The 11289-nt window shown below is 38.3% G+C and overlaps 1 protein-coding gene across 2 annotated transcripts in view; it reads left to right on the top strand.

Moving 5' to 3' along the window:
- The first annotated feature begins 624 nt into the window (after positions 1-624).
- Positions 625-11289, top strand: part of Lrrc9 (leucine rich repeat containing 9) — a 69819-nt gene continuing 59154 nt past the window's right edge. For both annotated transcript variants that reach the window (XM_052186792.1, XM_052186793.1), the window contains exons 1-8: positions 625-672; positions 948-1166; positions 1960-2100; positions 2801-2864; positions 3332-3402; positions 5517-5699; positions 7444-7599; positions 10903-11084. In XM_052186792.1, the coding sequence (XP_052042752.1) occupies positions 625-672; positions 948-1166; positions 1960-2100; positions 2801-2864; positions 3332-3402; positions 5517-5699; positions 7444-7599; positions 10903-11084 (1064 nt within the window). The remainder of the gene's footprint in view (positions 673-947; positions 1167-1959; positions 2101-2800; positions 2865-3331; positions 3403-5516; positions 5700-7443; positions 7600-10902; positions 11085-11289) is intronic.

The raw sequence follows: 11289 nt of genomic DNA, 5'->3' as shown, positions 1-11289 counted from the left end.
ATAACCCCCTCCATCAGGCTGCTATTGGGCACCAGGTCCATTCCTGGGGGAAGGAACCTTCTCGGCCTCTTAAAGACTTTACCTCTTAATGACTTTGTATTGATGACACCTGATCTTTAGATGGTCTTTGTCCCAGGCATGACTTCATCAAGGTGAGACAGTGTCCCGAGTTCACAAAGCCTGAGTGCTAATCCCCAGGCATACTTTGCTGTAAGCCTTGCACAATGGAGAATGTCCCAACAGTCCCTTTTTACAACAGCTGTTGCTCTGAGTTTGAAAACAGCTTCACATTTTTTTAAATTAACTTAGTAAAACTTCTCTTTCTGGTGTCTTGAATTTTGACATGCGTTTGTACACCTGGCTTTTCTCCAAATGTGATGTCTGGTTCATCTTGAAACAACTTCATCAGTCTTTCTAGAGGTCAACTATTCCCTGGTGCAGGTATACATCTCTTCATTCTCATCTGATAGTAGGCTGTCTAGTTGTAATCAGGGACCTGACAATGCCACAGTTGCCAGCACGTTAAGGTGATTCACCAATCAGCCTGATGTGACTCCAGGACTGAACTCTGTCTTTTGTTTTCTTTAATAGATATAGTAGTGTGACCATTGTTTTTAATGGAAGATGATTGAAAGTGAAAATTTAAATCGAGGTGAAATCATTAAAGAACTGGTGAGTCCAAGACCTTCGTTAAGTAATATTTGCAGGAGTATTGAGTAGAACATTCTGACTCTCCTTCCTGGAGCTGTGGGGATTGGTGGGAAGGAGAGTCCTCCTATTGGGTGACTGGAGACATAGGTGTCAGGAGCATAATCCAGCTTTCTCTTCTGTGGGAGTATGAGAAAGGTGTCTGTTCTAGGGGAGGTTTATAGTTTGTGTTATCAAAAGACAGTTTTTAAAAAGCTAGTTAAAACAAATAATAATTCAAATTCTCTCTTTAAAAACAGTGTTTATGCAATGGTTTATCTTATGAGATGGTTGGACAGGAAGGATCCGATACTTCAAAACTGGAGATGTTTTTCTCAGGGTATCCCCGAATAGTTGGATTATCATTGTTTCATAATTTATCAAGTCTTACAATTGTTGCTCAAGATATAAAGGAAATTTCAGGGTTGGAGACATGCGTACGTCTTAAAGAACTGTGGATTGCTGAATGCTGCATAGAGGTAAGTTTAAACAGAGGTGCATCCAATCCTGAATTCTTGACTTTGGAAAAATAATTCATTAAAATATGTGTAGTGTGAATGGATCAAAACTGATAGGTGGGCAAAGATAAAAATCTGTACAAAGTGAAAACAGAGTAAGGAATCAAACATATTTTTTGGTAAACATAGCAAATTAGGTCATAGCCAGTATTGCTTACTAGCAAAACTGATTCACTTTGGCACTAAATGTATTTTAGAAACAAACACTACAAAATGTATCATGGGTAATAGAAATGTACACACCTTTGAACTCAGAAGCCCCTACCCTAAGAATTTTATACTTGAGAAGTAATTCAACAACAGAGAATAGTTATTCATGAAAGTATTTGTTGGACCACCTTCAGAATAAATACAATCATCAAATGTGAATATTCTGCACATAGGGGAATTTTAAAGAAAAGTATTATGACCTTTATAAAATATTTTATAATTATTAAATATTAGATTTTGAAAATTGTGAAAATGTGTAAGATGGTCTTGAGCAAAAAAACTCCACAGCATCCATAAAATCATATGCACATGATTATATTAATAGCAAATAGATGAAGTTGGTTAACATTTAAAGAATACATACAAAATTGAATATAGCTGTATTTAGATGGAGAAATTATATGTTTATTTTAATTTAGAGTTAATTTTTCTGGGTATTTATATTATAATAAAGTGGTACTTAAGAGAAAAAAGACTTAGAAACTTACTTTATTGATAAGTCAAAGATGAAATAAATAATGCTCTTTCATCTCCTTTTCAACAGAAAATTGAAGGCCTTCAAGGATGTAGAAATTTGGAAAAATTATATTTATATTACAATAAAATTTCAAAAGTAGAAAATTTAGAGAAGTTAATAAAATTGGAAGTTCTGTGGCTGAACCACAATATGATAAAAAATATTGAGGTAAGATAATTTTGATACTTTGTATATAAAGTCAGTTTACTGCTATGGCATTAAAACCACAGTGTCTAAAATACAACATTAAGTGTCAAAACAGTTATGAATAGCATAATTATTGTGGTCAAAAGAACTACTTTGGGGCTAGAGAGACAGATCAGAAGTTAAATGCACTGGCTGCTCTTCCAGAGGACCTGGGTTCCAGTCCCAAAACCCACATAGCAGCTCTCTACTGTCTGTAACTCCAGTCCTGGGAAATGCAGTATCCTCTTCTGTTCTCTGCGGTGCACAGCATACACACAGGCAAAACAGACACACACACACACACACACACACACACGCACGCATGCACACGCACAAGCACAAGCACATATATATAAAGTAAAAAGAGGAACTAATGTGTAGGTAGCATTTTCTTCACAACAGGTCTAAAAAGTATTTGGTGTTGAAGGGTTTTAAAGCAAGATTTGAGAAGTTGTGTGATGTGTTGTTTCTTCACTCACTGTACTGATCTTCCCCTCCACCCCTTTCTGTTCCTTCTTGTAATTCTCTCCGGATTCTGTTAAAGTGGGAACAGGGAGGCTTCATTAAGCCCATTTTCCTCTGGACCTGTGAAGCACATGGTATCTACTGTCTGATCACCCAAGAAAATAACAAGATTGATCATAGTTGATGTTTTAAAAGTACGTGTTGTCTATGCTTTCAGGGCTTGGAGACTTTGAAGAATCTAAAAGACCTCAACCTTGCAGGAAACCTAATAAGCAGCATTGGTATGTACTGTTTCTTTTAGCATCTGAGCTAATGCATTTTAAAAATATGTGCTTAGATTTGTCTCTTTTAGAGTTTATGCCATCGAAAAACAGTTTTACTTTTACATACATTTTTACCTTAGATCATGATTCTTTCTATTGATCTATGAAGATCTTCTAAAAAAAAATTATTGGTTCTTTGAGAGTTTTATGCAGTATGTTTTGATCACATTTATACCCACCCATCTTTTCCCAGATCCACGTCCACTTCCCTACCTATTTTTAAATCTGTTGTTCAGATGTTTAACTTTCACTAGTCACTATTGCTAATTATGCAGTGGTGTCGTTAATACTATTGAAATGCAGGAATAATGGACATTCATAACTTACAAGTGTGTCAGGGCATATAACAAAGGTGGAACAAGAAACCTAATTATTTTTGCCTTGGGTATTCCTAACGTTTCTTTAATCTTGTTTTTAAACGAAAGGTAGATGTCTTGATCCCAATGAACAACTGGAAAAACTAAACCTTTCTGGAAATCAAATTACTTCCTTCAAGGTATGTTCAACTAAATGATTGGTTTCAGTTTATCAACCTGAGTTATGAACTCTATAGACCAGAAAATATGCCAAACAATCCTCCCCAAGGTGTCATTGCATTGTTCTAATTACTTTGTGCTTCCTGGTGGTCTAGGGCAGTGGTTCCTGACCTGGGCATTGGGATCCTTTTCGGAAGTTACATATCAGATATTTACATTTTTCACAGTAGCGAGATTGAAGTTATGAAGTAGCAACAAAATAATTTTATGGTAGGAAGTCATCACAACATGAAGAACTGCATTAAAGGGCCTCAGCATTAGGAAGGTTGAGAGCCACTGCTCTAGGGAGTTTTAGTAGCATCTGTTCAGTTAGCCATAGGACTTGGTTCTTTTAAAACCAAAAATAAATAAATAAATAAATAAATAAATAAATAAATAAATAAATAAATAACCTTAGTTGGCTGGTAGGATGCTACTTTCTCTGAACTTTGTCCTAGTCTTCCTGGCTACATTTATCTTGTTGGGGGTTCATCCTCTACAAGGAACTGAGAAGGTGGACTGCCCCTTCTGGGCTCTTCTGTCCGTACTCACTCTCTGCATAGCCCCGTCCTGTCTTTGGACTGTGAATGCACCTGCTCTAATTACTGCTCAACTGGACTCTCTGCTCACACTGTTGTCCCTTGTTAACTGTAGACATCTCTTATGTCTCTTATCCAACTGATGTCTCAAACCCTCTTTCCTTGCAGGAGTCTCTGACTCTCTAAATAGTATTTCCACTCTTTGGTTAATTAAGCAAAATTCTTTACAGCCTTTTTTACCCCTGTTATTCCTTCATATCCTCCCCTCTTCAATCTGTGAGCAAATCCTGTTGCCCATTCAGAACATACCCAGAGCCTTACTGACTGGATCCCTTGTCAACCTGGTTGGCAACACTATCCTTATCAGGCTGCATTACTGAGAGAGGAAAAAAAAACTTCTCACAATCCTGCTTTTAGTGCGTGCGTGTGTGCATGCATGTGTGTGTGTATGCATGTGTGTGTGCACACATGCGTGCGTGCGTGCGTGTGTGTGTGTGTGTGTATGTGTGTGTGGCGTGCGTGCATGCGTGTGTGTGCATGTGTGTGTGTGTGTGTACACGCCATGGCACACGTGGAGACAGAGGACACTTTGCAGCTGTCACTTCGCTCACTGCACCCGGGCTGGCTGGCACATTGCCAGCCCTCTTCTCCTTTTCTCTATCCTCAGTGTGCTCTCCATGCAGCACAGCTCGCTGGAGCCCCTCTAAATGTGCTATAATAAATCTCTCTTGTCAAACTCCCTTTGCCCTCTCACCTTGTTCACAGTATGATTCTGACAGCGTGAGATTGGAGGCACACAGTCCAGCACAGCTTATGAAATTAAGAGAGAAAAAGGAGTAAGGAATAATTTTAAATCAGTCAATGTAAAGACATACTCTTTAACTCCAAGAAAAACAGAAGGGCACTGCAAGGCAGTAGAATAAATACTTTAGGAAGAAATTTGAGTAAAATGTTACCCAATTAGTCCAACTGCAACGGAACTGATCAAAAGGAAAGGCTAGCAGCATTTTAACAGGCACTGGAAGAGGCTCTTCTGGGCAGTGGCAGTCACCATTCTAAGAGGGAGAGATGGGTATTCATGAGGACATGGAGATCAGAAAGCATGGGTCTGTTGAGTAACATCAGCATTGTTGTTTGGCTCAAATACACAGTGTGCACAAGAGCACAGGATGTTGGGACTAAAAGGCTAATCAATTTTCCAGTGTGGCATGTTTGATAGTTGACACGAAGCTGTCACTGCTTTTCAGCAAGGGGCTGTTATAATCCGATCACAGATGTCCCTGAGGAACAAAAGACTGGAATTAGTGTTCATTGGTTAGGGGCAGCTGGGACGATCCAGAGCCGTATAGTCAGCCACTTAGCAAAGGTGGATCTTCTCTTCTGGAATTTAGCATGTCCTTTCCCTAGAGAGAAGCATCTCAGCCGTCTAGATCACTGCAACATGCATACTTAGGTGTGCAATTAGAGTGTTACGTTGGACTGTGATGTTAGATGTTAAAACACTTCCTCTCAAGGCCATCATTCATAACTGATTGACCATTGTCACTGATGTTTAGGACCTTACTAACTTGACCAAGCTCACTCGCTTAAAGGATTTATCTCTGAATGATCCTCAGTATAAATCTAATCCAGTGTGTCAGCTGTGTAACTACTCCACCCACGTGCTCTACCACTTGCCTTCTCTTCAACGACTTGACACATTTGACGTATCAGCAAAGCAAATCAAGGAGCTGGCAGATGTAAGTGTAGTCGCAATCAGGTATCGTGACTCAAGTTTGCATAGCTGATGCTTTTTCTGGCTGGGTCCTCACAAGCTGTGGCTTTGCATCAGTTCTTGTCTCCTGGTTGCTCTTGCCCCTTCCATAAGCAGGATGCTTCACCTAAAAGCATACAGAAAATAGCAGTAATTCTGGAATCCAGTGGTAAGACAACAAATGGGAAGCTGGTGTTGGAAATAGTTTTGTTTTTTGATACACGATTCTTAAAATTATGTTAGAACAAATTAAATGTAGTATTTTAAAAATCTTTTTCCCCACATGGAAGAAATCTAAGTTAAATTTGAGTTTCATATAAATACCAAAGCATGTCTTGATATAACTAAATGAGTACAAACAAGTTTGGTGAATACCTTGTTGCTTATTTGAAATGTAACTTAGTATTATCTAGTTACATCTAGGCAAAATAGAATACTTACTCCTCAATACATGATATTATCTTAGATTTAAGAATTTATTTGAAATCCTTTTACCTCTCAGTGACTCACATATCTTTGTATTAGATTTTCCATTTACCGCAAATATTCAAAATAATAAAAACATCATTTTTGAATGTTTTTCTTTTTTTCTTTCATACACACACACACACACACACACACTCCATATATGATGGATATCAGGTGTTTTGCTCTGATATTCTTCACCTTATTTTTCAAAAGGGAATCTCTCAATGAATCAGGAACTGATCCTTTTGAGTAGACTGGCTGGCTGTTTTGGTTTTGGTTTTGGTTTTGGTTTTTGACTAATCTAATTCTCAGGCATCATTTAACTTGTAAAGTTCGTAATGGGCTATTGGATCAATTTGCTATTATTTGTGTCTTAATAACTGAGTAGTATTAAGTTTAAGGTTAGAGATAGTTGCATTGGAATGATAATTTAATGTTATCATCAGTCTAAAAGGAGTTCACTTAGAGCATTGTTTCACAGATAGGGGGAGAGGGCCAGTATTTTGGTCAAGCTTTTCAAAGGCGAGTTATACTCAATGTGGCTTTTACTTTTGACTCTTTTAATTTGTTTCCCCTAAATTAATAAAGTAGGAATAATGTAGTTTAATATTTGCTCCAGTCTTATGTCTTTTTAGCTAAGTTTACTGCTTTATAAGTTAAATTGTAGCTGTAATTTCTTTACTGGAGTCTTGGAAATAGACATTCATATGCCACACACTCACATAATAAAAATAAAGATGCTCTTTGAGATTTTATGTCATATCATAAATTAAATACAAAATCCTGTGGGCACCATCATGTCTGCAGTCAGCATCAGCATTTATGATGGAGCTAGCAAACTTCCAAATGTATGAAGAGCGTGCTATGCTTATACGATACCACTGATAACTGTGTCTTACTTAGATTTCTATTGCTGTGATCCATAATTCTCAGGGAGGAAAGATTTTATTGCAGCTTACTCCTTGAAATTTATCTCCCAGAAAAGTCAGGACAGGAACCTGGAGGAGGGGCTGATGCAGAGGCCATGGAGGAGTGCTTCTTGCTGGCTTGTTCCCCATGGCTTGCTCATTCTGCTTTCTTATAGCACCCAGGACAGTGAGCTGGGCCCTCCCATGTCCATCATCAATCCAGAAAACGCACCACCAGCTAATCTGGTGGAATATTTTCTAAATTGAAGTGCTTTCTTCCAAAATGATTACATTGACATAAAACTAGCCAACACAGTTACCTGTAATTTGTATTATCTAACCCTTTACCTTCAGTCCACAGCAATGAAAAAAATAATGTATTATAACATGCGAATAAAAACTGTTCAGAGACATCTGAATGAAGAACTTGAAAAATTGAATGACAGAAAATGCAAGTTGCAGAAGCTACCAGAAGAACGGATAAAATTATTCAACTTTGCAAAGAAAACGGTAAGATTTAATCGTGTAAAATTTCAGTGCCCACAGTGTAGGAAAATTATTCTACAAACTGGTAAATCCTCAACTCCACTGCCTGTTCACTCCTACCCTGTGTGCATGTGTGTGAGCGTATGATTAATACTGAGATTCGAGTCAGGTTTACTCTAAAAATACTTTAGTTACAAATAATTAACTGAGCTGTAGTCTATGTATAATGTTTTTTAAAGATATGGGTGTGAGACCTCCATACATGCTCATGTAAAGCCAGGCTTGGTAGCCTGTGTCTGTGATCACTAAAGTGAGACAGGGAAGCAGAGACAGGACTTATGCAGCATAAAACAGAGACTCTGTCTCAGACAAGGAGGACTGTGAGGACCAGCATCTGAGGTTGTCCTCCACACATGTCCTGTGGCATGCATATATTTGTGAGCACATGCATGTGTGTGCACACATACACTCAAAACACACACACACATACACACACATACATACACTCACACATGTATACACATACACACACCTCACATACACACACATATATACACACTGACACATACACATGTGTACATACACACACCTCACACACACTCAAACACATTCACACACTCACACATACATACTCACACATACACACCTACTCTCACACACATACTCACATACACACACACACACAGGCATACACACATACAGGTATACAATGGGGAACTTCAAATCATACTCTATTTTAGTAGTATCTGTGCTTTTTATGCAAAATAATTAGATTCCTTTTGTTAAGAGTAGACCTTGAAAAGTTAAGACTCATTTATGTGAAAACAGAACCTTGTGAGTGTAAAATTTTCTGTAATTTCTCAAAGACATGAAGAAACAATGAGTTTAACAAATGGTGTTAGAAAACTGTCAAGGTGTATGGTTATTGCATTGTGTTATGTTTAGCTCTGGCCCCCATAGATTCATATGCTAAAAAAAAGAAAAAACTGTCAAGGTATTTAGGAGCAGGAAAGCTAGGTGCTTAGTTTGCACTTTACCAAAACTAAGTGTTAGTAGGGATAAAAATTAATTGATAAAATATCAAGAATAAATATGTAGACTGAGTTAGCTGATCTCAACCTAATACTAGACATTGCAAAGAAAAAAGATGCACGTTCAATTGCAAAACAAAAAAGTAAGATGCTTTTATACTAAAAGGTGTTCTTCATAAAAGGTAAGCACAGGGGCTAGGGAGATGGCTCAGTAGGTAAAGTGCTTCCTGTACAGCATGAGGCCCTGGGTTCAGTCCCAAGAGTACTTATAAAAGGGTAGCCATGGAAACCACGTGAGCTGGAGAAGTCAAGGTGAACCTCGGTGTTCGGTGGCCAGCCAGCTGAGGCTGCTCGGCAGACTCCAGGTAGTGAGATACCCTAGCTTCAAAACCGACGTGAAGCGTCCCTGAGGGGTGACGCTGGAGTCTGACTTCTGGCCTCCACATGCTTTACACACACAAGCACTTGCCCTCCACAGACACATTAAGGAAAAGAAGTCTGAAGACAATAAAGTATCCTCAAGAAATAGGATGCATGCCCAAAAAGATCCTATCATTAGCACAGTACATCCGTCAGGAAGATACGGTTAAAATGAGATGTGCAAACAGGAAAATGGAAGGAAGCACTTTACAAATGAATACATTACATGACTAATAAGCACTTCTTCATGCATTTTCAAATGCAGTGTGAAACCACCTTTGCTGTAAACCTATCAAAGCACAGCGCGCAACGGCACTTGGTGGTGCAGATGACCATAATCCACTCTGCCTTGCTCATGAGAGTGAGCCGTGGTCACGCAGCTTCAGAGAGCTCCTAGCCTTCTGCTCGCTCGGCAGGTCTGCTTGTGTGCTTTATCCTATGGCTGTTTATCACCACCCCCTTGACAGCAACAAAGCATTAAGTGCTACCTAAATCTTTAACAAGGAAGCAAGCTGATCGTTTTATGTAGGCTACTACACTGCCATTAAGAAAGAAAGTCGGAGGCCTGGAGACGTGGGTTGGCCGCTCTTGCAGGGAACCCATGCTGGTTCTCAGCACCTATACCTGGTGACTCTCAGCCATTTGGAAATCTGGCTTCAGTACATCCTGAGCTTTCCTTGGCCTTCCTTGGAGCCTTCATTCATTATAAATGCCCATATATCCATACATTTACAAGTAAAAAAATAAAATTTTTATGAAATAGAAGTTTGAAATATATTTAATGGCCCTTTCTACAAATGAGCATGATTTTGGTTTATAATCAGATTGAGATTCTTGAGGTCTGATGTTAATTAAATTATTTGATTAAATGCCACAGAAAGACCAAAATGCCAAAATTCATTTTATAATGTGCCATTTTCAAGTATATAGGTTGAGAATCTCTTACCCAGAATACTTTACAACCAAATGGATTTCAGAGTTTGGAGTGTTTCGCATATTGGAATATTTACATGAACTCTGAATGTCCTTTATCTGAATATCTAAAATATGTCCAAAGTTTCAATTTTGGGTGCACTTCAAATTGCAACCATATTAATCAAAACCAGCAAGCAAGGAAAGGAATATATATTATATAAACTATACACATTGTTTAAATATGTAATTTGGTTATAGCAACCAGTTATAGCTATGTAAGTGAAGAAATATCACTAACTAGTAAATTTCTTTTTATAAATGTTGTGCATTGTAGTTTATCTTTAAATCCTACAAGAAATTTGCCCTGGTCTCAAACTTTTAGGGAGTGACCCAAAGGCTAAGTAATCAAGATAAATAATATTTAAAACAACATTTTAAATATCCCAATTAATGCCAAAAGCTTAATATGGACAACAAACCCCCAAATATTAAAATCTGGTGCAGTGTGTAGTTTTTGAGCTGGTCAGATACTGAAGCAAAAGGAAAACTTTGTCTCCCCTTTATGTGTTTTCTATGGTTTTATCTCTCCAGACATAGTTTTTAAAAAATTGAAACACTGAATAGTTATTATGCTAAAAGTTACGTTATCTGAAGTGTAAGGTTTTGTTTACATGCAGACCAGCATTGATAGAAATTTTACTTTGGCTTTAGTAAGCACACTCAACATTTCATGGCCTGTTTCTTTAACATGCTTGTGTTCCGGTGGAGAGATTGGCCACACTTGCTCTTTTTAACCTGTCACTCATATAGACACCTATTTGACTTTTATAAAACTTGAGCTACCTGGATGGTCCACTTTTACCATTTAAACTAATAAATCTCACCACAAAATATCTGAATGGAGGCTTTGCCTTAATTGTGTTTTGTTTTAATTTACTCTCCGGCATATTGATTTCCACAGTTAGAACGGGAACTGGCCGAACTCAAGATCTCTGGCAAAGGGCAGAGTGACACTGTGCCAGAGGCGGAGAAGTCCCGGAACACTGAGGCCGTCACACAGGAGTCTGTTCTGCAGCAGAAGATACTGACCAAGCTGAATGCCCTGGATGACAGAGTCACATTCTGGAACAAGAAACTACATGAGTATGTTTGCCAAACTGTCTGGTCACTCAGATTGATAACAGGATCAAATAACCAATGTTGGAGGCCAAGAATTGAGCTCAATTCCTTTGATAAATGGAAGAAACCAGAACATGAACTATGTTGGCACACCAGGTTCCCAGGGCCCCCACTCACTCTAAGCTGGGCTCTGGCTGCAGCCATTTTCAATTAAGCACAGTGGGTTTCC

Source organism: Apodemus sylvaticus, chromosome 6 (genome assembly GCF_947179515.1).
Source record: "Apodemus sylvaticus chromosome 6, mApoSyl1.1, whole genome shotgun sequence".
Taxonomy (NCBI): domain Eukaryota; kingdom Metazoa; phylum Chordata; class Mammalia; order Rodentia; family Muridae; genus Apodemus; species Apodemus sylvaticus.
Note: the sequence above shows the minus strand (reverse complement) of the source record. Positions and strands in the feature narration are given on the sequence as shown.